General features: G+C 42.5%; 1 protein-coding gene across 2 annotated transcripts in view; it reads right to left on the bottom strand.

Annotated features, from left to right (window-relative positions):
• Positions 1-23,038, bottom strand: part of unm_hu7910 (un-named hu7910) — a 62,312-nt gene that overhangs the window by 1,504 nt on the left and 37,770 nt on the right. For both annotated transcript variants that reach the window (XM_081359279.1, XM_081359280.1), the window contains 11 exons: positions 22,886-23,017; positions 22,374-22,459; positions 22,204-22,290; positions 18,499-18,649; positions 17,262-17,398; positions 17,080-17,178; positions 16,053-16,142; positions 15,839-15,976; positions 14,725-14,860; positions 6,700-6,791; positions 6,457-6,590 (listed from right to left, as the gene is read on the bottom strand). In XM_081359279.1, the coding sequence (XP_081215405.1) occupies positions 6,457-6,590; positions 6,700-6,791; positions 14,725-14,860; positions 15,839-15,976; positions 16,053-16,142; positions 17,080-17,178; positions 17,262-17,398; positions 18,499-18,649; positions 22,204-22,290; positions 22,374-22,459; positions 22,886-23,017 (1,282 nt within the window). The remainder of the gene's footprint in view (positions 1-6,456; positions 6,591-6,699; positions 6,792-14,724; positions 14,861-15,838; positions 15,977-16,052; positions 16,143-17,079; positions 17,179-17,261; positions 17,399-18,498; positions 18,650-22,203; positions 22,291-22,373; positions 22,460-22,885; positions 23,018-23,038) is intronic.

The raw sequence follows: 23,038 nt of genomic DNA, 5'->3' as shown, positions 1-23,038 counted from the left end.
TGAGTGTGTAAAGCTGACCTGGTCTGGTGTGTACAGTGTTAATGAGTGTGTAAAGCTGACCTGGTCTGGTTTGTCCAGTGTTAATGAGTGTGTAAAGCTGACCTGGTCTGGTTTGTACGGTATTAATGAGTGTGTAAAGCTGACCTGGTCTGGTTTGTACGGTGTTAATGAGTGTGTAAAGCTGACCTGGTCTGGTTTGTCCAGTGTTGATGAGTGTGTAAAGCTGACCTGGTCTGGTGTGTACAGTGTTAATGAGTGTGTAAAGCTGACCTGGTCTGGTGTGTACAGTGTTAATGAGTGTGTAAAGCTGACCTGGTCTGGTTTGTCCAGTGTTAATGAGTGTGTAAAGCTGACCTGGTCTGGTTTGTACGGTATTAATGAGTGTGTAAAGCTGACCTGGTCTGGTTTGTACGGTGTTAATGAGTGTGTAAAGCTGACCTGGTCTGGTTTGTCCAGTGTTGATGAGTGTGTAAAGCTGACCTGGTCTGGTGTGTACAGTGTTAATGAGTGTGTAAAGCTGACCTGGTCTGGTGTGTACAGTGTTAATGAGTGTGTAAAGCTGACCTGGTCTGGTTTGTCCAGTGTTAATGAGTGTGTAAAGCTGACCTGGTCTGGTTTGTACGGTATTAATGAGTGTGTAAAGCTGACCTAGTCTGGTTTGTACGGTGTTAATGAGTGTGTAAGCTGACCTGGTCTGGTTTGTCCAGTGTTGATGAGTGTGTAAAGCTGACCAGGTCTGGTTTGTCCAGTGTTGATGAGTGTGTAAAGCTGACCTGGTCTGGTGTGTACAGTGTTAATGAGTGTGTAAAGCTGACCTGGTCTGGTTTGTCCAGTGTTGATGAGTGTGTAAAGCTGACCTGGTCTGGTTTGTCCAGTGTTGATGAGTGTGTAAAGCTGACCTGGTCTGGTTTGTCCGGTGTTAATGAGTGTGTAAAGCTGACCTGGTCTGGTGTGTACAGTGTTAATGAGTGTGTAAAGCTGACCTGGTCTGGTTTGTCCAGTGTTAATGAGTGTCTAAAGCTGACCTGGTCTGCTTTGTACGGTATTAATGAGTGTGTAAAGCTGACCTGGTCTGGTTTGTCCAGTGTTGATGAGTGTGTAAAGCTGACCTGGTCTGGTTTGTCCAGTGTTAATGAGTGTGTAAAGCTGACCTGGTCTGGTTTGTACGGTATTAATGAGTGTGTAAAGCTGACCTGGTCTGGTTTGTCCAGTGTTAATGAGTGTCCAGTGTTGATGAGTGTGTAAAGCTGACCTGGTCTGGTGTGTACAGTGTTAATGAGTGTGTAAAGCTGACCTGGTCTGGTTTGTCCAGTGTTAATGAGTGTGTAAAGCTGACCTGGTCTGGTTTGTACGGTATTAATGAGTGTGTAAAGCTGACCTGGTTTGGTTTGTCCAGTGTTGATGAGTGTGTAAAGCTGACCTGGTCTGGTTTGTCCAGTGTTGATGAGTGTGTAAAGCTGACCTGGTCTGGTGTGTTCAGTGTTAATGAGTGTGTAAAGCTGACCTGGTCTGGTGTGTACAGTGTTAATGAGTGTGTAAAGCTGACCTGGTCTGGTGTGTACAGTGTTAATGAGTGTGTAAAGCTGACCTGGTCTGGTTTGTACGGTATTAATGAGTGTGTAAAGCTGACCTGGTCTGGTTTGTCCAGTGTTGATGAGTGTCCAGTGTTGATGAGGGTGTAAAGCTGACCTGGTCTGGTGTGTACAGTGTTAATGAGTGTGTAAAGCTGACCTGGTCTGGTTTGTCCAGTGTTAATGAGTGTGTAAAGCTGACCTGGTCTGGTTTGAACGGTGTTAATGAGTGTGTAAAGCTGATCTGGTCTGGTTTGTCCAGTGTTAATGAGTGTGTAAAGCTGACCTGGTCTGGTTTGTCCAGTGTTAATGAGTGTGTAAAGCTGACCTGGTCTGGTGTGTACAGTGTTAATGAGTGTGTAAAGCTGACCTGGTCTGGTTTGTCCAGTGTTAATGAGTGTGTAAAGCTGACCTGGTCTGGTTTGTACAGTGTTAATGAGTGTGTAAAGCTGACCTGGTCTGGTTTGTCCAGTGTTAATGAGTGTGTAAAGCTGACCTGGTCTGGTGTGTACAGTGTTAATGAGTGTGTAAAGCTGACCTGGTCTGGTTTGTCCAGTGTTAATGAGTGTGTAAAGCTGACCTGGTCTGGTTTGTCCAGTGTTAATGAGTGTGTAAAGCTGACCTGGTCTGGTTTGTCCAGTGTTAATGAGTGTGTAAAGCTGACCTGGTCTGGTTTGTTCAGTGTTAATGAGTGTGTAAAGCTGACCTGGTCTGGTTTGTACGGTGTTAATGAGTGTGTAAAGCTGACCTGGTCTGGTTTGTCCAGTGTTAATGAGTGTGTAAAGCTGACCTGGTCTGGTTTGTACGGTGTTAATGAGTGTGTAAAGCTGACCTGGTCTGTGAGTGTGTAAAGCTGACCTGGTCTGGTTTGTCCAGTGTTAATGAGTGTGTAAAGCTGACCTGGTCTGGTTTGTACGGTGTTAATGAGTGTGTAAAGCTGACCTGGTCTGGTTTGTCCAGTGTTAATGAGTGTGTAAAGCTGACCTGGTCTGGTGTGTACAGTGTTAATGAGTGTGTAAAGCTGACCTGGTCTGGTTTGTCCAGTGTTAATGAGTGTGTAAAGCTGACCTGGTCTGGTTTGTACAGTGTTAATGAGTGTGTAAAGCTGACCTGGTCTGGTTTGTACAGTGTTGATGAGTGTGTAAAGCTGACCTGGTCTGGTTTGTCCGGTGTTAATGAGTGTGTAAAGCTGACCTGGTCTGGTGTGTACAGTGTTAATGAGTGTGTAAAGCTGACCTGGTCTGGTTTGTCCAGTGTTAATGAGTGTGTAAAGCTGACCTGGTCTGGTTTGTACAGTGTTAATGAGTGTGTAAAGCTGACCTGGTCTGGTTTGTACAGTGTTAATGAGTGTGTAAAGCTGACCTGGTCTGGTTTGTCCAGTGTTACTGAGTGTGTAAAGCTGACCTGGTCTGGTTTGTACAGTGTTGATGAGTGTGTAAAGCTGACCTGGTCTGGTTTGTCCAGTGTTAATGAGTGTGTAAAGCTGACCTGGTCTGGTTTGTACAGTGTTGATGAGTGTGTAAAGCTGACCTGGTCTGGTTTGTCCAGTGTTAATGAGTGTGTAAAGCTGACCTGGTCTGGTTTGTCCAGTGTTAATGAGTGTGTAAAGCTGACCTGGTCTGGTTTGTCCGGTGTTAATGAGTGTGTAAAGCTGACCTGGTCTGGTTTGTCCAGTGTTAATGAGTGTGTAAAGCTGACCTGGTCTGGTGTGTACAGTGTTAATGAGTGTGTAAAGCTGACCTGGTCTGGTTTGTCCAGTGTTAATGAGTGTGTAAAGCTGACCTGGTCTGGTGTGTACAGTGTTAATGAGTGTGTAAAGCTGACCTGGTCTGGTTTGTACAGTGTTAATGAGTGTGTAAAGCTGATCTGGTCTGGTGTGTACAGTGTTAATGAGTGTGTAAAGCTGACCTGGTCTGGTTTGTCCAGTGTTATTGAGTGTGTAAAGCTGACCTGGTCTGGTTTGTCCAGTGTTAATGAGTGTGTAAAGCTGACCTGGTCTGGTGTGTACAGTGTTAATGAGTGTGTAAAGCTGACCTGGTCTGGTTTGTCCAGTGTTAATGAGTGTGTAAAGCTGACCTGGTCTGGTGTGTACAGTGTTAATGAGTGTGTAAAGCTGACCTGGTCTGGTTTGTCCAGTGTTAATGAGTGTGTAAAGCTGACCTGGTCTGGTTTGTCCAGTGTTAATGAGTGTGTAAAGCTGACCTGGTCTGGTTTGTCCAGTGTTAATGAGTGTGTAAAGCTGACCTGGTCTGGTTTGTACAGTGTTAATGAGTGTGTAAAGCTTACCTGGTGTGGTCTGTCCAGTGTTAATGAGTGTGTAAAGCTGACCTGGTCTGGTTTGTCCAGTGTTAATGAGTGTGTAAAGCTGACCTTGTCTGTTTTTTACAGTGTTAATGAGTGTGTAAAGCTGACCTGGTCTGGTTTGTACAGTGTTAATGAGTGTGACCTGGTCTGGTTTGTCCAGTGTTAATGAGTGTGTAAAGCTGACCTGGTCTGGTTTGTCCGGTGTTAATGAGTGTGTAAAGCTGACCTGGTCTGGTTTGTCCAGTGTTAATGAGTGTGTAAAGCTGACCTGGTCTGGTGTGTACAGTGTTAATGAGTGTGTAAAGCTGACCTGGTCTGGTTTGTCCAGTGTTAATGCATGTGTAAAGCTGACCTGGTCTGGTGTGTACAGTGTTAATGAGTGTGTAAAGCTGACCTGGTCTGGTTTGTCCAGTGTTAATGAGTGTGTAAAGCTGACCTGGTTTGTACAGTGTTAATGAGTGTGTAAAGCTGACCTGGTTTGTACAGTGTTAATGAGTGTGTAAAGCTGACCTGGTTTGTACAGTGTTAATGAGTGTGTAAAGCTGACCTGGTCTGGTGTGTACAGTGTTAATGAGTGTGTAAAGCTGACCTGGTCTGGTTTGTCCAGTGTTAATGAGTGTGTAAAGCTGACCTGGTCTGGTTTTTACAGTGTTAATGAGTGTGTAAAGCTGACCTGGTCTGGTTTGTACAGTGTTAATGAGTGTGTAAAGCTGACCTGGTCTGGTTTTTACAGTGTTAATGAGTGTGTAAAGCGACCTAGTCTGGTTTGTACAGTGTTAATGAGTGTGTAAAGCTGACCTGGTCTGGTTTGTCCAGTGTTAATGAGTGTGTAAAGCTGACCTGGTCTGGTTTGTACAGTGTTGATGAGTGTGTAAAGCTGACCTGGTCTGGTTTGTCCAGTGTTAATGAGTGTGTAAAGCTGACCTGGTCTGGTTTGTCCAGTGTTAATGAGTGTGTAAAGCTGACCTGGTCTGGTTTGTCCGGTGTTAATGAGTGTGTAAAGCTGACCTGGTCTGGTTTGTCCAGTGTTAATGAGTGTGTAAAGCTGACCTGGTCTGGTGTGTACAGTGTTAATGAGTGTGTAAAGCTGACCTGGTCTGGTTTGTCCAGTGTTAATGAGTGTGTAAAGCTGACCTGGTCTGGTGTGTACAGTGTTAATGAGTGTGTAAAGCTGACCTGGTCTGGTTTGTACAGTGTTAATGAGTGTGTAAAGCTGATCTGGTCTGGTGTGTACAGTGTTAATGAGTGTGTAAAGCTGACCTGGTCTGGTTTGTCCAGTGTTATTGAGTGTGTAAAGCTGACCTGGTCTGGTTTGTCCAGTGTTAATGAGTGTGTAAAGCTGACCTGGTCTGGTGTGTACAGTGTTAATGAGTGTGTAAAGCTGACCTGGTCTGGTTTGTCCAGTGTTAATGAGTGTGTAAAGCTGACCTGGTCTGGTGTGTACAGTGTTAATGAGTGTGTAAAGCTGACCTGGTCTGGTTTGTCCAGTGTTAATGAGTGTGTAAAGCTGACATGGTCTGGTTTGTCCAGTGTTAATGAGTGTGTAAAGCTGACCTGGTCTGGTTTGTCCAGTGTTAATGAGTGTGTAAAGCTGACCTGGTCTGGTTTGTACAGTGTTAATGAGTGTGTAAAGCTTACCTGGTGTGGTCTGTCCAGTGTTAATGAGTGTGTAAAGCTGACCTGGTCTGGTTTGTCCAGTGTTAATGAGTGTGTAAAGCTGACCTTGTCTGTTTTTTACAGTGTTAATGAGTGTGTAAAGCTGACCTGGTCTGGTTTGTACAGTGTTAATGAGTGTGACCTGGTCTGGTTTGTCCAGTGTTAATGAGTGTGTAAAGCTGACCTGGTCTGGTTTGTCCGGTGTTAATGAGTGTGTAAAGCTGACCTGGTCTGGTTTGTCCAGTGTTAATGAGTGTGTAAAGCTGACCTGGTCTGGTGTGTACAGTGTTAATGAGTGTGTAAAGCTGACCTGGTCTGGTTTGTCCAGTGTTAATGCATGTGTAAAGCTGACCTGGTCTGGTGTGTACAGTGTTAATGAGTGTGTAAAGCTGACCTGGTCTGGTTTGTCCAGTGTTAATGAGTGTGTAAAGCTGACCTGGTTTGTACAGTGTTAATGAGTGTGTAAAGCTGACCTGGTTTGTACAGTGTTAATGAGTGTGTAAAGCTGACCTGGTTTGTACAGTGTTAATGAGTGTGTAAAGCTGACCTGGTCTGGTGTGTACAGTGTTAATGAGTGTGTAAAGCTGACCTGGTCTGGTTTGTCCAGTGTTAATGAGTGTGTAAAGCTGACCTGGTCTGGTTTTTACAGTGTTAATGAGTGTGTAAAGCTGACCTGGTCTGGTTTGTACAGTGTTAATGAGTGTGTAAAGCTGACCTGGTCTGGTTTGTCCAGTGTTACTGAGTGTGTAAAGCTGACCTGGTCTGGTTTATCCAGTGTTAATGAGTGTGTAAAGCTGACCTGGTCTGGTTTGTACAGTGTTGATGAGTGTGTAAAGCTGACCTGGTCTGGTTTGTCCAGTGTTAATGAGTGTGTAAAGCTGACCTGGTCTGGTTTGTCCAGTGTTAATGAGTGTGTAAAGCTGACCTGGTCTGGTTTGTACAGCGGATCCTGCAGCCCGAAGGAGGAATGATGAGGCCGAGATGCATTCGCAGACGACAGTTCGTGGGTCCAGTGTGTGGCCACACATGAGTTCCAGGTCGCATCACTGAAAACTTGATCTAAAAGAGGAAGAGAACATTTCCTGGATTTATATTAGTAGGCAACAGTTTGTCTCTGTGAGAAACGAGCACTGTAAAAAAGAAGAGTAATTGATTTCTGCGGATTTACCTGTCCTCTTTTGCAACCAGTGGCTTCTGGGTAACGTTCCAGCAAAGCACAGGTTTTAGGAACACTGCGACATGCCGAAGCAGTCTTTCGACCTGAGAAAGAGTAAACGTACATATTATGTGGCTTAATCGGTTAAATACACACACTTATGTGTCAAAATGCCCATCTTAGTGAGTATTCCTGTAAACACAGTGGTTTATGTCATAAATGAATGTAAAGAGGAGAGAAAGTAAGTACATGTGTATCAGTATATTAGATCAGTGCATTCGCTCTTAAAGTGACAGCAACCTAATAACCTTAATAATAGATTAATAAGAGTAAACGTCGTACATATGTGGCTTAAACAGTTAAATACACACACTTAAAATGTATTCAAAATAGTAGTATAATAAAGAGGAACAAAGAAACTAGGGCTGGGAATCGATAAAAAAAAAAACTAATTAATTGCACAATTTCTGTAATTAATTGCAATTAATTGCGTTTCCCCCAAGCTTGTAATCATCAATATTTAAAGGAATAGTTCACTTTAAAATGAAAATTCTGTCATCATATACTCACCCTCATGTTGTTTCAAACCTGTATGAATTTCTTTCTTCTGCTGAACAGAAAGGAAGATATTTAGAAGAATATCAGTAACCAGACAGTTTCTGGTCTCATTGACTTCCATAGTATATATTTTTCCTACTATGGAAGTCAGTGGGACCCAGAAACTGTCTGGTTACTGACATTCTTCTAAATATCTTCCTTTCTGTTCAGCAGAAGAAAGAAATTCATACAGGTTTGAAACAACATGAGGGTGAGTATATGATGACACAATTTTCATTTTAAAGTGAACTATTCCTTTTAACTTAGAATCGCCTAATTAAACAACACAGGGAAAAAAAGGAACAGAAAATAGCCCTATATTAAAATATTAAACATCAATATATTATTATTTTTAAATAACAATCAACATAATCAATTTAACAGATTATTATTATAATAATTATTTTTTTTTTTACTAATTCTCAAAATAAAATATAGTCCTACAAAGCTATTATTACCAGAGCGTGTGATCAGAGCAGGTCATTTTACCATTGCTGCCCAGCATGGCTATACCAGCTCAGCAAACAGAAGTCTACTGAGAAATTTCACGTTATTTGAGTGGACTTTACTTTTCCAGTGCTCGGTACATGATTGAAGCGTTTGAGCCGTTGAGGACAGAGCCGCCGACACACACACACACACACACACACACACGTGACACACACACATACAGGGAAGGGAGAGCGCGCCGCTGGGCCGTTAACGACAGAGCCGCCGACACACACACACACGGAGCGGAAAAGACCCGCTCATGAAAGCTGCGCGAGAATGAAACCTAATCGCCGAACACGGAGAGGCGGGACGGCATATTTCGTTTTTTTCAATAGCAGCCGCAACAGGAAATCATTAAAACGAGGCAAAAAAAAAGTGCTGCGTTAATTGCGTTATTTTTTTTTAACGCGTTAAACATTTCAAATTAATCGCAAAGATTAACGCGTTAATTCCCCCAGCCCTAAAAGAAACACATTACAAGCAATAAACAAAGAGTGCTTTCAGTATCTGAATGTGTCGCAGTGATTTCTCTCATCAGCTGTTTGACATATCAGATGTCTGTTTAATCCCTAACTGACTGTGTGTATATACATTTCTTATTAATTTAATGCAAGTTTAAGCCTTGCAGTTTAAAAACAAGTGTAACAAGCAGCGAAATAACTAATTTCAGTATAAACGTGTGCTTTCTGAGCGACACACACACCTTATTGGGCTTGAACGGTTAAATACACACACTTATGTGTGAAAATGCCCATCTTTGTGAGTATCGACGTAAACGCAGTGGGTTATGTCATAAGTGAATAAAGAGGAGAGAAAGAAAGCACACGTGTATCAGTATATTAGATCAGTGCATTCTAGGGGTGTGCATTGGCACTGCCCTCACGATTCGATTCGATTACGATTCACCAGGTAACGATTCGAATCTACGATGCATCAAAATTCTACTGCACACAACAAGGCAAATTTTTCATCAGTCATGAGGCAATACAAGCAGTCAGATATTGAACAACAGATTTTATTGGCTGCTATGTGTGTATTATCACTCTCCTGTATCTTTGACATAAATGTCATTACGCTAAATAAAATTTTATGGTACAGGGTATTGGATATGGCATTTTCAAAACTGAAAACTGAAAAAGAAAACATAAATCACTGCTTTCAGTGCTTTGAATGAGAAATGTTTCTCTTCTCTCTGCTTTAGAACCATTTGAAATTAAATAGAGCAATAATAACAGCCAACTTTTTCCAGCAGTGAACATAAGTGTTTTTTTAAACTAACTTAAGTTAGTTGTATTGCCAACGTGCTTGATTTTAGTGTGGCAGGTTTTACACACCGCGTAAGGCGGGCAACACACTGGATGCGTGGCGTGAGCGTCTCAGCTGCGTGGCGTGTCCGTTTTTTTTCGGCTGCCATGTTAACAGGTAGCGCTTGCACACTGCCTGCGTGACACACGCGTCTCAGGCGCGGCTCGAGCCGCGCGGAAAACACGTGCATACTAGAAATAGAACCGACGCCTATTTTTCACGCGACACGCAAGCGTGTTGGAAGCGTTTCCAGGCAAAATAGAACAGGAAAAGATGTTTATATGTCATTTTGACAAGAATACATATTAATAAATGTTATTTTGATGTTTGAAAGTCTCGGAAGTAATTGAAACTTAACAACTTAACTCAAGGCCAGAAAATAAACAGTGACATAATCGATTATGGCACTTTGCCACATCGATGCTGAATCGTGCATATGTGCATTGCGATGCATCGGCGAATCGATTATTGTTGACACCACTAGTGCATTCGCTCTTAAAGTGACAGTAGCCTAATAACCCTGCTGCCGTCTGTCATTAATGTTGAAGAGAGAATCACTCACTGCTCTCGACTGAATAACTTCAGTAGCTTTAATAAGAATCAACGTATTTTAATGTTGGTGAAGACTATGCAGTGTTTTGTACAGTTTATACAGTTACGTAGAACTTCTCATTTCTAGAGCTCGTAGTTTTTCAGGTCGGTTGATTTCATTTGTGTCTTTGTTCTATTGTAGTTTTTTTGTTCTTATTTTATCACTGTTTTTTCATGTAAGCTTGAGAGGTTTGTTTAATGTTATTAGTTTTTTTTGTGATATTGAAATTGGTGGCGAGAATTATGAAATCTATCAGAATTTGTCCAATTTCTCAAAATATATGGTATCAAATATTTTGATATGATAAAAACCTAATTTAAAGCAAAAATAACTATATTGTTGGATATATCATACTCATGTTGTGTCATATCGCCACCCCTAGGATGGATTTATATCCAGTGTAATTATATCTGGAATTTGTTGGTAAATGTCAAGTCAAGTCAAGTCAAGTTTATTTATAGCGCTTTTCACAACACAGGCTGTATCAAAGCAGCTTCACAGCAATAAATTAGAACAATACATCAATGTTTGTTTCTAGTGGAACGTCTACGTTTGGTAATGCTGATCAATAGTATCGTTGATTGATTAATTAAATTAAATATCCCCAACTGAGCAAGCCGAAGGCAACAGTGGCAAGTTTAAATCTAGTTTTAAACTGGGAGAGCGAGTCTGAGCAACGAACAGTATCCGGAAGACTATTCCAGAGTTTTGGTGCTAAATGTGAAAATGCTCTCCCTCCTTTGGTGGATCTGGATATCCTAGGTATGACCAAAAGCCTCGAGTTTAGTGACCTTAAAGAGCGCGATGGATTATAGGGCGATAGAAGATCCGTTAAATAGACTGGAGCTAAGCCGTTTAGGGCTTTATAAGTCAGTAGCAATACCTTGTAATTAATACGGGACTTTATAGATAACCAATGTAGTGATGATAAAATCGGTGTTATATGATCATATTTTCTTGATCTAGTTAGAACTCTAGCGGCGGCATTTTGGACTAACTGTAGCTTGTTTATTGAGGACGCAGGACAACCGGCTAATAACGCATTACAGTAATCTAGTCTCGAGGTCATGAATGCATGAACTAACTTTTCTGCATCAGAAACTGATAGCATATTACGTAGCTTAGCAATGTTTCTAAGGTGGAAAAAGGCTGTTCTTGTAACATATGAAATATGTCAAAAGACAGGTTGCAGTCTAATATAACACCCAGGTCTTTTACTGTAGAGGATGAAGTAACAGGGCATCCTACTATGTTAAAGTTGTATTGTGAGAGGTTTTGTGGGTGTTTTTTTGAACCGATAAGTAGTACCTCTGTCTTGTCTGGATTTAATAAAAGAAAATTGTGCGTCATCCAATCTTTTATATCTTTAACACACTCTGTCAATTTGGATAATTTAGCGTTTTCATCCGGCCGTGATGAAATATAGATTTGAGTGTCATCAGCATAACAATGGAAACTAATTCCATGTTTCCTTATAATATTTCCAAGTGGCAGCATATATATTGAGAATAATAGAGGGCCTAACACAGATCCCTGCGGCACTCCATAGTTTACTGGAGTTATGATAGATTTTTCTCCATTTAAATAAACAAAATGGTAGCGGTCAGATAAATACGATCTAAACCAGCTTAATGCTTGTCCTTGAACACCAGTATAATTTTGTAGTCGATCTAAGAGTATTGTGTGATCTATAGTGTCGAACGCAGCACTAAGATCAAGTAAAACTAATATTGAGATACAGCCTTGGTCAGAAGCTAAAAGTAAATCATTTGTGATTTTAACGAGCGCAGTTTCAGTGCTATGATGCGGCCTGAACCCAGACTGAAACTTTTCATAGACGTCATTTTCTTGTAAGAAAGAGCCCAGTTGAGCGGACACAACTTTTTCTAGTATTTTAGACATAAAAGGTAGATTTGAAATGGGTCTATAATTTACTAGATTATTCGGATCTAATTGTGGTTTCTTAATGAGAGGTTTTATAACTGCCAGTTTAAATGTTTTTGGAACATAACCTAAAGATAAAGATGAGTTAATAATATTGAGGAGAGGCTCTTCCACTACAGGTAACACTTCTTTCAATAGTTTAGTTGGTATAGGATCTAGTAAACATGTTGTTGTTTTAGATGAAGTAAAAAGTTTATTTAACTCTTTTTGTTCTATAGTTGTAAAGCACTGTAATTGTTCTTGCGGGGTGATAATTGAGGCTGAATTATAAGGCGCGATTGAGGATTGAACGTTTACAATTGTGGTTCTTATGTTTTCTATTTTCTCAGTGAAGAACTTCATGAAATCATTACTACTAAACTGTAATGGAATATTTTGTTCAGGAGTCATCTGTTTATTTGTTAGTCTCGCCACGGTGTTAAATAAGAACTTAGGATTGTTATGGTTGTTTTCTATTAGTTTGCGTAGATGCTCAGCCCTGGCCGCTTTTAGGGCCTTTTTATAACGTGACATACTGTCTTTCCATGCGATTCTAAAGACCTCTAAGTTGGTTTGTTTCCATTTACGCTCTAAATTACGGGTTTCTCTCTTTAGAACACGAGTAGTATTGTTGTACCATGGTGCTTTAATTTTCTCTCTGACCTTTTTTAATCTAATGGGCGCAACAATATCCAATGATCCAGAGAGAATGGTGCTCATAGTGCTAGTTAATTCCTCAAGTTCATCTGTTTGTTTGGGTTCACTGAGCAGCTGAGACAGATCCGATAAGCTGTTTGAAAAATTATCTATGGTGGATGGAAGGATTGTTCTGCCTAATCGATAACGCGGCGCAGCATGATATATTACAGGAGTACGTAATATGCAAGTTACCATGTAATGGTCAGTGACATCGTCACTTTGCGGAATGATATCTATATCGGTTGGATCGGTTCCATGTGATATAATTAAATCGAGTGTATGATTAAATCGATGAGTCGGTCCGGTAATGTTTTGCTTGACCCCAAAGGAGTTTAATAAATCAGTAAACGCAGCCCCTAACACATCATTTTGATTATCTACATGGATATTAAAGTCTCCAACAATTAATGCTTTATCGACATTGACCAATAGATCTGAGAGAAGATCTGCAAACTCTTTTAGGAAATCAGCGTAAGGCCCAGGCGGTCTATATACGGTAGCCAAGGCTAGAGATAATAGGGATGTTTTTCGAACATCTAAGAGCGTAACATTTAGTACAAGTACTTCAAATGAAATAAACTTATAACCCGTTTTCTGAGTGACATTGAGAAAATCTCTATAGATTGTTGCAACACCGCCGCCATGACCATTCAGACGGGGCTCGTGCTTATAGGAGTATCCTGATGGAGTAGACTCATTTAGACCGAAATAATCATTTGGTTTAAGCCAGGTTTCAGTAAGGCAAAGTACATCTATGCTATTATCTGTGACTATTTCATTTACAATAACTGCCTTAGGTGTGAGTGATCTAATGTTTAGAAGACCTAGCTTTAGAAATTGTTTTTGATTACCAATAGCAACATTTTCTGTTTTAATAACAATTAGATTTTTTCTAGATCCTGCAGTAGATTTATTATTTGATCGCACTAAACGAGGAATAGACACAGTTTCTATGCAATGTTCTACACTATTTATATCAGTTAAATTGGTGCAGCAGAGACTATGATTTGAACTTTTGGTTACTAGTCAAAAGGTATTTAACATTTTGGAGATGTTATCTGACAGAAGATCCGATCCGAATCTGCTTGGGTGTAAGCCATCAGCACGGTATAGCCTAGGACGCTCCCAAAACAGATTCCAATTATTTACAAAGAGAAGTTTCTGCTCATTGCACCATGACATTAACCATTCATTAAGCGCAAATAATCTACTAAACTTTTCATGACCTAGTCGGTACGTGGGAAGCGGTCCTGACACAATAATCGTTATATCAGGCGATGTGCTGCGTACCGTATCGATCAGATTCCTGAAGTCTTTCTTCAGAACCTCCGTCTGGCGCAGTCTGATGTCGGCCCCTCCCGCGTGCAGGACCACAGTTCCGACGCGCTCGTTCAGAATATCGGGAACGCGAGCAGCGATTTCAGAAACGCGAGCACCAGGAAAGCAGTGACTGTGCACCTTACTTTTATTTAACGTAGCGTGTACGTGTCGAACGATGGAATCACCGATGATCACAGCATCGCGTTCTGTTTCGCGAAGAGGGGAGAAGCGGTTTTGTGTGGATATCTCGAAAACCGGGAGGGTCGGAGAGAGTTTTCTTGGTCTAGACCTGACTCGCGTCTTCCGCTGCGGAAAAATCCAGGCTTCGTGATGGCATGTTGGAGCCGGAGTGAACGAGACCATGGCTGATCGCGACCTCGACGCTCGCCGATGTTGAGAAACGCACGGAGTAGACGAGGTCGGAGTCAGCGGGTTAGTAACGTTAATCTCTGATTTGTGTGCCTCGGCGCGCGATGTTTCAAGAGCTAACCGCCGGTCTATCAGCTCGGCTTTTCTTACTAAAAGGTCGTGGATCTGTTTCTCAACAGCTTCCAGCTCAGACTGCACCGCGTGCAGCTCAAATGTGTCCTCACCTGCACCAAAAGGTAAACTACTTACATCTGATATATTCGCCATTTTAACAGATGGACAGTAAGTTAGCAACGAAGCTACCAGTGATGCTATCAATATTAATACTAATTTATGGCTTAAGTCTTGGATATAATCCGTCTTTTTACGGGTACGGGTGTAGAGTAGACGCACGATAGGCGAGAGAAAAAAAAAAAATGTTTGTTTGTAAATGAGTGCGGAGAAGACGCGTTCAGCCGTGATCCACGGACGTAACCTATAAGAGTATCCAGCGTTGGATCACTAGGCTTGAGACGCGTCTGCTCAACAATCCGCGTTATAACTATGAGGTGAGAAAAATAGAAAATGTTCGTTGTAAGTGAGTTTAAAGAGAAATCAAGAATTATAAATCAATCGATGGAGCTCCAAAGACAACAACGCGCTCAGACGCGACGCATGCGCATTCGAAACAGGCTAAATGTAGGCTAAATGTTCATATTATATAGTAATAATGTATGTTTGTGTATATATATATATATTACCCTGCTGCCAGAGTGTAAACTGTCCCCAGTCTCCTTTCTCTCTCAGATTTTCATCTTCTGGCAGAAACTGTCCGCTGTCTCCGTCCAACACTGACAGCGCTTCATCTCGAATGGTCAACCAGTTTCGTTCCAACACCTGCAAACACACACATGAACACAGGAGAGACACATACACACACATAAGCAGAGAGACACACACACACAGAGGTTACACTGTAATTACAGTATATGTTCCATCATAAACACCGTGAAAAAAAGCATATAAATTGTCATAGTGATGATGAATACTACGGGTCAAGTTTGGTTATGACACGTGAGGTCAAATAAACATTAACCAGTAGAGGATATAAAGGCCTTTCTGACAAACTCAAATAATGCTAACTTAAATGAAAAACTCTTTTCGGAAACTTTTTCCGTGCTCAAGAAGGTGGACTAGATTTTAGCAGGTTTTATTCTGGGTTAGAGATCACAAACCCAAACTGGACCAATCAGCTGCGAGCAAAGTCAGATGATGCAATAAAGCCACGCCCCTTTTCTCTCTCGCTGTAAATTCAAGCAGTGAAAGACAGAGACTAAATTGCTCAGCTTTTGCTGCTAATTATTTAATATATTTACATTATATGATTTATAATTATTTTTAATTCATACACACAATATCACACTCTTGCATTTAAATTAATATAAATATACATATAAATACAAGCTTTTAAAATGACTCAGCTTACGTGTTTTCTTTTGAGCTCTTTGTAAACTTATTTAAATTAGTCTTTCTCAAACTGTCACATCATCATCATCACCTCGTACATGCGCTTAAATTCACAATATTAGTTTTTCTGACGATCTGCTAATCTTCAACAGAGGTGACCTGATCTCAGCGAGTGATTGGCTGATTGAGTTTGACCGGTGTCATGTGACCTGAGCTCAGCGAGTGATTGGCTGATTGAGTTTGACCGGTGTCATGTGACCTGAGCTCAGCGAGTGATTGGCTGATTGAGTTTGACCGGTGTCATGTGACCTGAGCTCAGCGAGTGATTGGCTGATTGAGTTTGACCGGTGTCATGTGACCTGAGCTCAGCGAGTGACTGGCTGATTGAGTTTGAAGGTGTCATGTGACCTTGACGAGATCTGTGTATCCGGTGTCTTCCGGCGTCCACCAGGGCTGAGCTCTGAGTCCCGGGACGTTATACAGCGATCTCTGCCACACTGAGGCGAAGTGACCCCGCCGGTGCCCCGTCTCGTACCACTCGTACGCCTGAACACACACACACACATCAGATACAACGACTGGAGGATCAAACTCGCTCAGATTAACTTCACTTTCATCTTACACTCTCGTCTCCCGTTCTCTGTAAAGCGTCTCCGAGGTGAAAGTAAAACCTCCCGTCATCAGTTCCTGGCTCTCCGGACTCTAAACCCTCCTACACACACACACACACACACACACACACACAAACACGCACACATGCACATATACACATAAATACACACAGACACACATTCACACACAAACACGCACATACACACACATGCACGCACACACACACACACACAGACATGTATACACACACACACACACACACACAAACACACACAAAATGTAGAAAATATTTGTGAAGTACATGTTTGTATAAACTGTCGCTGTCGGGCGGAAACCACATATCTCCATATTACGCTGTTTTCATTTTTCTTTTCCATAAATCATTACTAGTAATCACCATTTACATCCGTCTCTGGGTTCGCAAATCTAACTGATGAAAAGTATTAAAAAGAGCATGTGACTGAACCTCGTATCTCCATTGGCTCCTCAGATTGTCAGTCAAACTTCATAACTCCGCCCATATTTTGCAGTGTTTCTGCTTGTTTGCAATGCAATGGTAAATAAAGAACTGGTTGTTTGAGTGAGAACAGTGTTTTCTTCACTCGAGAAACACTATTTGAGGAGCGGAGAGAGTCTCAGTTTAGCATCTGTCATCGAGTCACGGCCAATACTGTCTTAATTAGCCTTCATCTTTACTAACATGAGATTTTGGCCAAATGACAGAACAAACTCATCGCCCACATAAAGCCTCTGCAACAAACATTATAACCTGGACGTTGAAAAAGACTGCGATGTATAATGACAGACAAAACACGCATGTCCGACAGCTTTATTTTGGTAAAATGTTAATAATATAACGACACATGCGAGTTACTCCGCACACACACAGCCACAATATCAGCTTTAACAACACAGTGTTTAATCATTTAACAACATAGTGTTTTCTCCACTTCCTGAAAAGTAGCGTTTCTGGAGATACGAGGTTTAGCGACAGCGACGATGTGTTTGCGTATTTCTGTGCATGACGTTAGCATTACCCTCAGGTACGGTATGCTCTCCGCAATCTTGTTCTCAGATTTCAGAATGAACCCATAATGCACTTTAGCAAAGCCATCATGTGGAGCCGCCGCTAAAACCTGACGAGGAGTTTCAGAGAGGAGGAAGTTAGTAAAGCACTGATCACATCGCGAGACCTAATAACATTACAGTGACCTCTGACCTCCTCGTATACGCGTTTGGCACTCTTGTTGTCCCCCAGGAGCAGATGTGCCACGCCCAGGTCGTTCTTCAAGCTGATGTCTTCTGGGAAGATCTGAACTAGCCTCTCCAACGTCGCTAAAGATCCTCGTGTACGACCTGGACAGGAACACGGCAACCGTTCAGTGCAGGGACAGAAATCTCTCAGGTTTCATCAAAAATATCTTCGTTTGTGTTCGACTGTCTTCTGAACGGGGGCGGAGCTAAATCTCATTTGCATTTAAAGGGACACACACATGAACGGTGTGTTTTTGCTCACACCCAAAAAGGGGCAAATTTGACAAGCTATAATAAATGATCTGGAATTATGAGCTGAAATTATGGGGACACCATAGATTTATATTTATATAGATGCATATTATGTCACTTTTAAGGGTTTGGAATGACGTGAGTAACTGATGGCTGGACAATGACTGTCCGTTTAAGGGTCCTGAAAAATCTTGCTATGGCGAGCGCCACTATTACGACCTCGACGTACTTCAAGCGAAACCGAAGAACAAACTGGTGTGACGTCATTTCAAACAAAATCATTTGGGGAGTTCGAAACAGCTTATCAAAACTGGCTCTGAACTCCCATTGGTCCGCATGGTGATGATGTAATAAGTGGGTGTGGCTCTGAGGCTCCACCTACTTCGAGGTGTAAATCTTTTCTGGTTGATTTCTTCTGTTCAGTCCGTCGAGGTCAGACGCGAGTAAAACATGAACACAATGAACTGTTGTTCATGTCTAATACTGTAAAGCTGCTGCTTTAAATCAATCTATTGTGTAAAGTGCTGTATAAATAAATGTGACATTATGATCTGATGCTTTCTGAACTGCTGTTTTCTCATCGCTGTCATTTTTGTTGTCTCGCAGCACATATTTACAGTTGTGGACAAAATTATTGGCACCCCTGGTAAATATGATCAAATATGGCTGTAAAAATAAATCTGCATTGATTATCCTTTTGATCTTTCATTAAAAAAAAAAAAAAAAAGATTGCAAAAATCCTACTTTTCATTAAGGTAAAAGAATTGTAAGTGAACAAAAAAAAAATTCACATTATGAAATGAATGTTTTTTTCCAAACCAGTTGTGCACAGTATCAGTAAACTGCAGCTGGCTCATGTCGGACTTCCCTGTGCGTACATCGGGCCTCCACTGACTGGTCTGTAACTGAACACAGCGAAAGTGAAGTAAGAAACAGTGACAGTGAAGTACCCAGGAACTGCTGTCTGTCGGCTCGTCTCTTCAGCGACGCTTTGACCAGATCAGGAGGAGCGTCTGGGAGATCTGCCGCTTCTCTGTACGTGTTCACAGCCTTCAGGAGCATCTCGTTACTGCGCTGCTTCTCCGCAGAGTCATCCTCAGCCTGCACACACACATCTCGTTACTGCGCTTTTTCTCTGCAAAATCATCCTCGGCCCGCACACACACACACACACACTACTCATTAACATACACTGCTCATTAACACACACTGCTCATTAACACACTACCGTATTTTTCGGACTATAAGTCGCACTTTTTTTCATAGTTTGACTGGTCCTGCGACTTATAGTCAGGTGCGACTTATATATCAAAATTAATTCAGACTGAGATGAAAACATTACCGTCTACAGCCGCGAGAGGGCGCTCTATGGCGGAGTTGTTCAGAAGCCACACCCAAGGATGAAGAAAATTCAGTGATGTGGAATGAGATCGCGGGAGCTTGGTGAACTTGTTTACTGGTAACTTGCTTGTTGGACTCGCTGGCTTATGTTAATTTAGCCTATTCCGCCTCCCAGGTATATGTTCTTTATGCTATTGTGTAGCTGAATAAATGTTAATGTGTTGCGTTAACATACCGGACACCTACTCAGCCTGTTGTTCTGTGTGCTACTGTGTAGTTGAATAACTTGCCTTTCCATATTAAAATGTCTGTTCTTGGTCATGGATTTTGTGAAATAAATTTCTAAATAAATGCGACTTATAGTCCAGTGCGACTTATATATGTTTTTTTCCTCTTCATGGCGCATTTTTTGACTGATGCGACTTATACTCCGGAGCGACTTATAGTCCGAAAAATACGGTACTCATTAACACACACTGGATCTACTGAATCTCGATTATGAGAGTGATCATAATGTGGCGTGAGCTGGAATAGCCATGTTTCCAACCTATTTTCATGCGCATTTTGGGATATCTCAATTGCTGGAAACACCATCAATGTGTATAAATTATAAAAATGTGCATAAACATCTATTGAGGCGGATACATTTTTTTATCCAGTGACACAACATGTGAATAAACTATGATGGAAACACATTTACTGAATAAATCCCTCAAAACCTCATGTGACTTTGGCTCAGCAGAGGCTGTGATCGGATAACTGGAGTAACCAGCGGACCAATGGCATCGCAGCGTCTCTAATGTTGGTTTGGTGTTTTCTGAAACGCCAGAGTCGAAGTGTGTGTTCAGAATGATCTGGTTTAATTCCCTCCAGAAGCGTCTCACACACACACGAGTGTGTTCCCGAACACCAGCATCCGAACGCCAGAGAACACGATAGCATTTACTGTTTCTCGTCTGACGCCCGAGACACACTCGTTTATGATGGAGGAAAAAGAGCCAGATTGCAGAAACATACGGTTTATTACTGATATTTGGACCAGTTTCCCATGAAGTGCAGATTTTGTTCTCATGAACACATAGGGCCCTATTTTAACGATCTGAAACGCAAGTATCAAGCACGAAACGCAAGTAACTTTGTGGGCGGGTCTCGGGCGCTGTTGCTATTATACCAGCGGGATAAACTAATCTTGCGCCCGACGCAAACCTAAAATGTGTTGGTCTGAAGTTGCTTCATTATTCATAGGTGTGGTTTGGGCGTAACGTGAAATAAACCTATCAGAGCGACATCTCACATCCCCTTAAGAGCAGGCGCGCTTGATCCATGGCGGATTGCTATTATTATAATGGCGGATTTGCCAGGAGCGGTTCACAGCCGAGGAGAGATTCTGGCAAACCGTCCGGTGCCTCAGGAGAGGGAAGCAGTGCCATACCAATGCTGTTTTCAGTGGAGGTGGGCAGCTGTTGACCTCGACTGGGGATATCACCGGACGGTGGAAGGAATACTTCGAGGATCTCCTCAATCCCGCCGTCACGTCTTCCACTGAGGAAGCAAAGACCGAGGGCTCGGAGGTGGACTCGTCCATCACCCAAGCCGAAATCACCGAGGTAGTCAAGAAACTCCTCGGTGGCAAGGCACCGGGAGTGGATGAGATCTGCCCCGAGTACCTCAAGTGTCTGGATGTTGTGGGGCTGTCTTGGCTGACACGCCTCTGCAGCATCGCGTGGCGGTCGGGGACAGTACCTTTGGACTGGCAGACCAGGGTGGTGGTCCCTTTTTTTAAGAAGGGGGACCGGAGGGGGTGCTCCAACTATAGGGGGATCACACTTCTCAGCCTCCCCGGGAAAGTCTATGCCAGGGTACTGGAGAAGAGAATACTGCCGATAGAAGAACCTCAGATCCAGGAGGAACAGTGCGGTTTTCGTCCCGGTCGTGGAACACTGGACCAGCTCTATACCCTCTCCAGGGTGCTGGAGGGCTCATGGGAGTTTGCCCAACCAATCCACATGTGCTTTATGGATTTGGAGAAGGCATTCGACTGTGTCCCTCACGGCAACCGGTGGAGGGTGCTCTGGGAGTATGGGGTCTAGGGCCCTTTGTTAAGGGCTATCCGCTCCCTGTACAACTGGAGCAGGAGCTTGGTTCGCATTGCTGGCAGTAAGTCAGACTTGTTCCCGGTGCATGTTGGACTCTGGCAGGGCTGCACTTTGTCGTCGGTTCTGTTCATAATTTTTATGGACAGAATTTCTAGGCACAGCCAGGGGCCGGAGGGTGTCGGGTTTGGGGACCACATGATCTCATCTCTGCTTTTTGCGGATGATGTTGTCATGCTGGCCCCATCAGACCAGGACCTTCAGCATACACTGGGACGGTTTGCAGCCGAGTGTGAAGCGGCTGGGATGAGAATCAGCACCTCCAAATCCGAGGCCATGGTTCTCAGTCGGAAAAGGGTGGCTTGCTCACTTCAGGTTGGTGGAGAGCTCCTGCCTCAAGTGGAGGAGTTCAAGTATCTTGGGGTCTTGTTCACGAGTGAGGGAAGGATGGAACGGGAGATTGACAGACGGATCGATGCAGCTTCTGCAGTGATGCAGTCGATGTACCGGTCTGTCGTGGTAAAGAAGGAGCTGAGCCGCAAGGCAAAGCTATAAATTTACCGGTCAATCTACGTTCCTACTCTCACCTATGGTCATGAGCTGTGGGTCATGACCGAAAGGACAAGATCCCGGATACAGGCGGCCGAAATGAGCTTTCTCTGCAGGGTGGCTGGGCGCTCCCTTAGAGATAGGGTGAGAAGCTCGGTCACTCGGGAGGAGCTCAGAGTAGAGCATCTTCTCCTCCACATCGAGAGGGGCCAGTTGAGGAGCTCGGGCATCTTTTCAGGCCCCGGGGAAGACCTAGGACACGCTGGAGGGACTATGTCTCCCGGCTGGCCTGGGAACGCCTCGGTGTCAGGAGGTTTCTCCTGGTCAGTGGTGGAATTGTTTTCTGAAACTGCAAAATAGCATCAGGGAACGTTTGCGCCGGAACATGCCTCCTCTTTTCACTGAACCGCCCCCGGGAGCGCAAGTTCATTCCCTAATTTATTGACGTGCGTCTGTGGAGGGAAAAGTCCGCTGTGCGTCGGGTGCAAAATAGGAATGATACATGCGTCGGTGTATAAAGTCAATTGTGCTGGGTGCGAGATAGGGCCCATGGAATGGAAACGCTGATTTATTCAAAAATGTTTTATGCGATATTCCAATTTTGCACATAAGTGAAATTCACAGCTTTGGATGGAAACACATCTAATGTTAACTCTCATTCTAACGTGTTACCTGGGCTTTACCATATCGGCACCTCGGACTGTGTGGGAATTTCTGGACAAGAGCTTCAAAAGCTCGGAGAGATTCCTCAACTCTGCCCTGAAAAAAAGACAGACTTCTATTATACGCTCAACAAATTTAACACAAAACATTTATTCTACCAGTATAGTTTACGTCGTTACCTTCTTGCGTAATTTCTCTGCAGCGTTGATCTCAGATTTGATTGTTTTGTCAAATTTATTAAGAAGTTTTGGTTTCTTCTTTTTGGCTGTAAATAATCACCACAGCATTAGGTTTAATTGAAAACAACTTGATAAAATGTAGTGTGTAATTTTACACAACGAGTGTCTATTCAAAGCAGATTCATCTTGAAAACAAATTATTACAGCCTTTGTTTAAATGTTTTAGTGCATTAACAAATGGGAGTAGAAACATTTATATTATTAATAAGACATAAATCTGCCTTATGTGCAATTTAATTTTGTTGATTCAATTGAATAATTAACTGATAATTAAACTTTTTTAAATAAAATTTTAATTTTGGTGTTTAATTAAAAAAAAAAGTGTAATATTAATGCAATTATACAAAAACAAAATTAAAACAATTAACATTTTTGGCCAAGTGAATCCTGAAGATTGGGTTTCATTTGGATGCATCACTACCTTTAACAGCATTAAACCCTGCTCAACAAACCCTCTTTCTCTCCGCTGGACTCCAACGTTGGCTCATCTGTGGATCCTGCCGTCTCAGGCGGTGATTCAGGAGTGGAGGATGACTTCACCACAGACTCTGGGTCAGCGTTGGGTGTAGATTCATGAGGAGAATCTTTACAGGACACATATGTTG

Source organism: Scardinius erythrophthalmus (genome assembly GCF_964197995.2).
Source record: "Scardinius erythrophthalmus genome assembly, chromosome: 2".
NCBI classification, from domain to species: Eukaryota; Metazoa; Chordata; class Actinopteri; order Cypriniformes; family Leuciscidae; genus Scardinius; species Scardinius erythrophthalmus.
The sequence above is the reverse complement of the archived record's forward strand: the minus strand, read 5'-3'. Positions and strand labels throughout refer to the sequence as shown.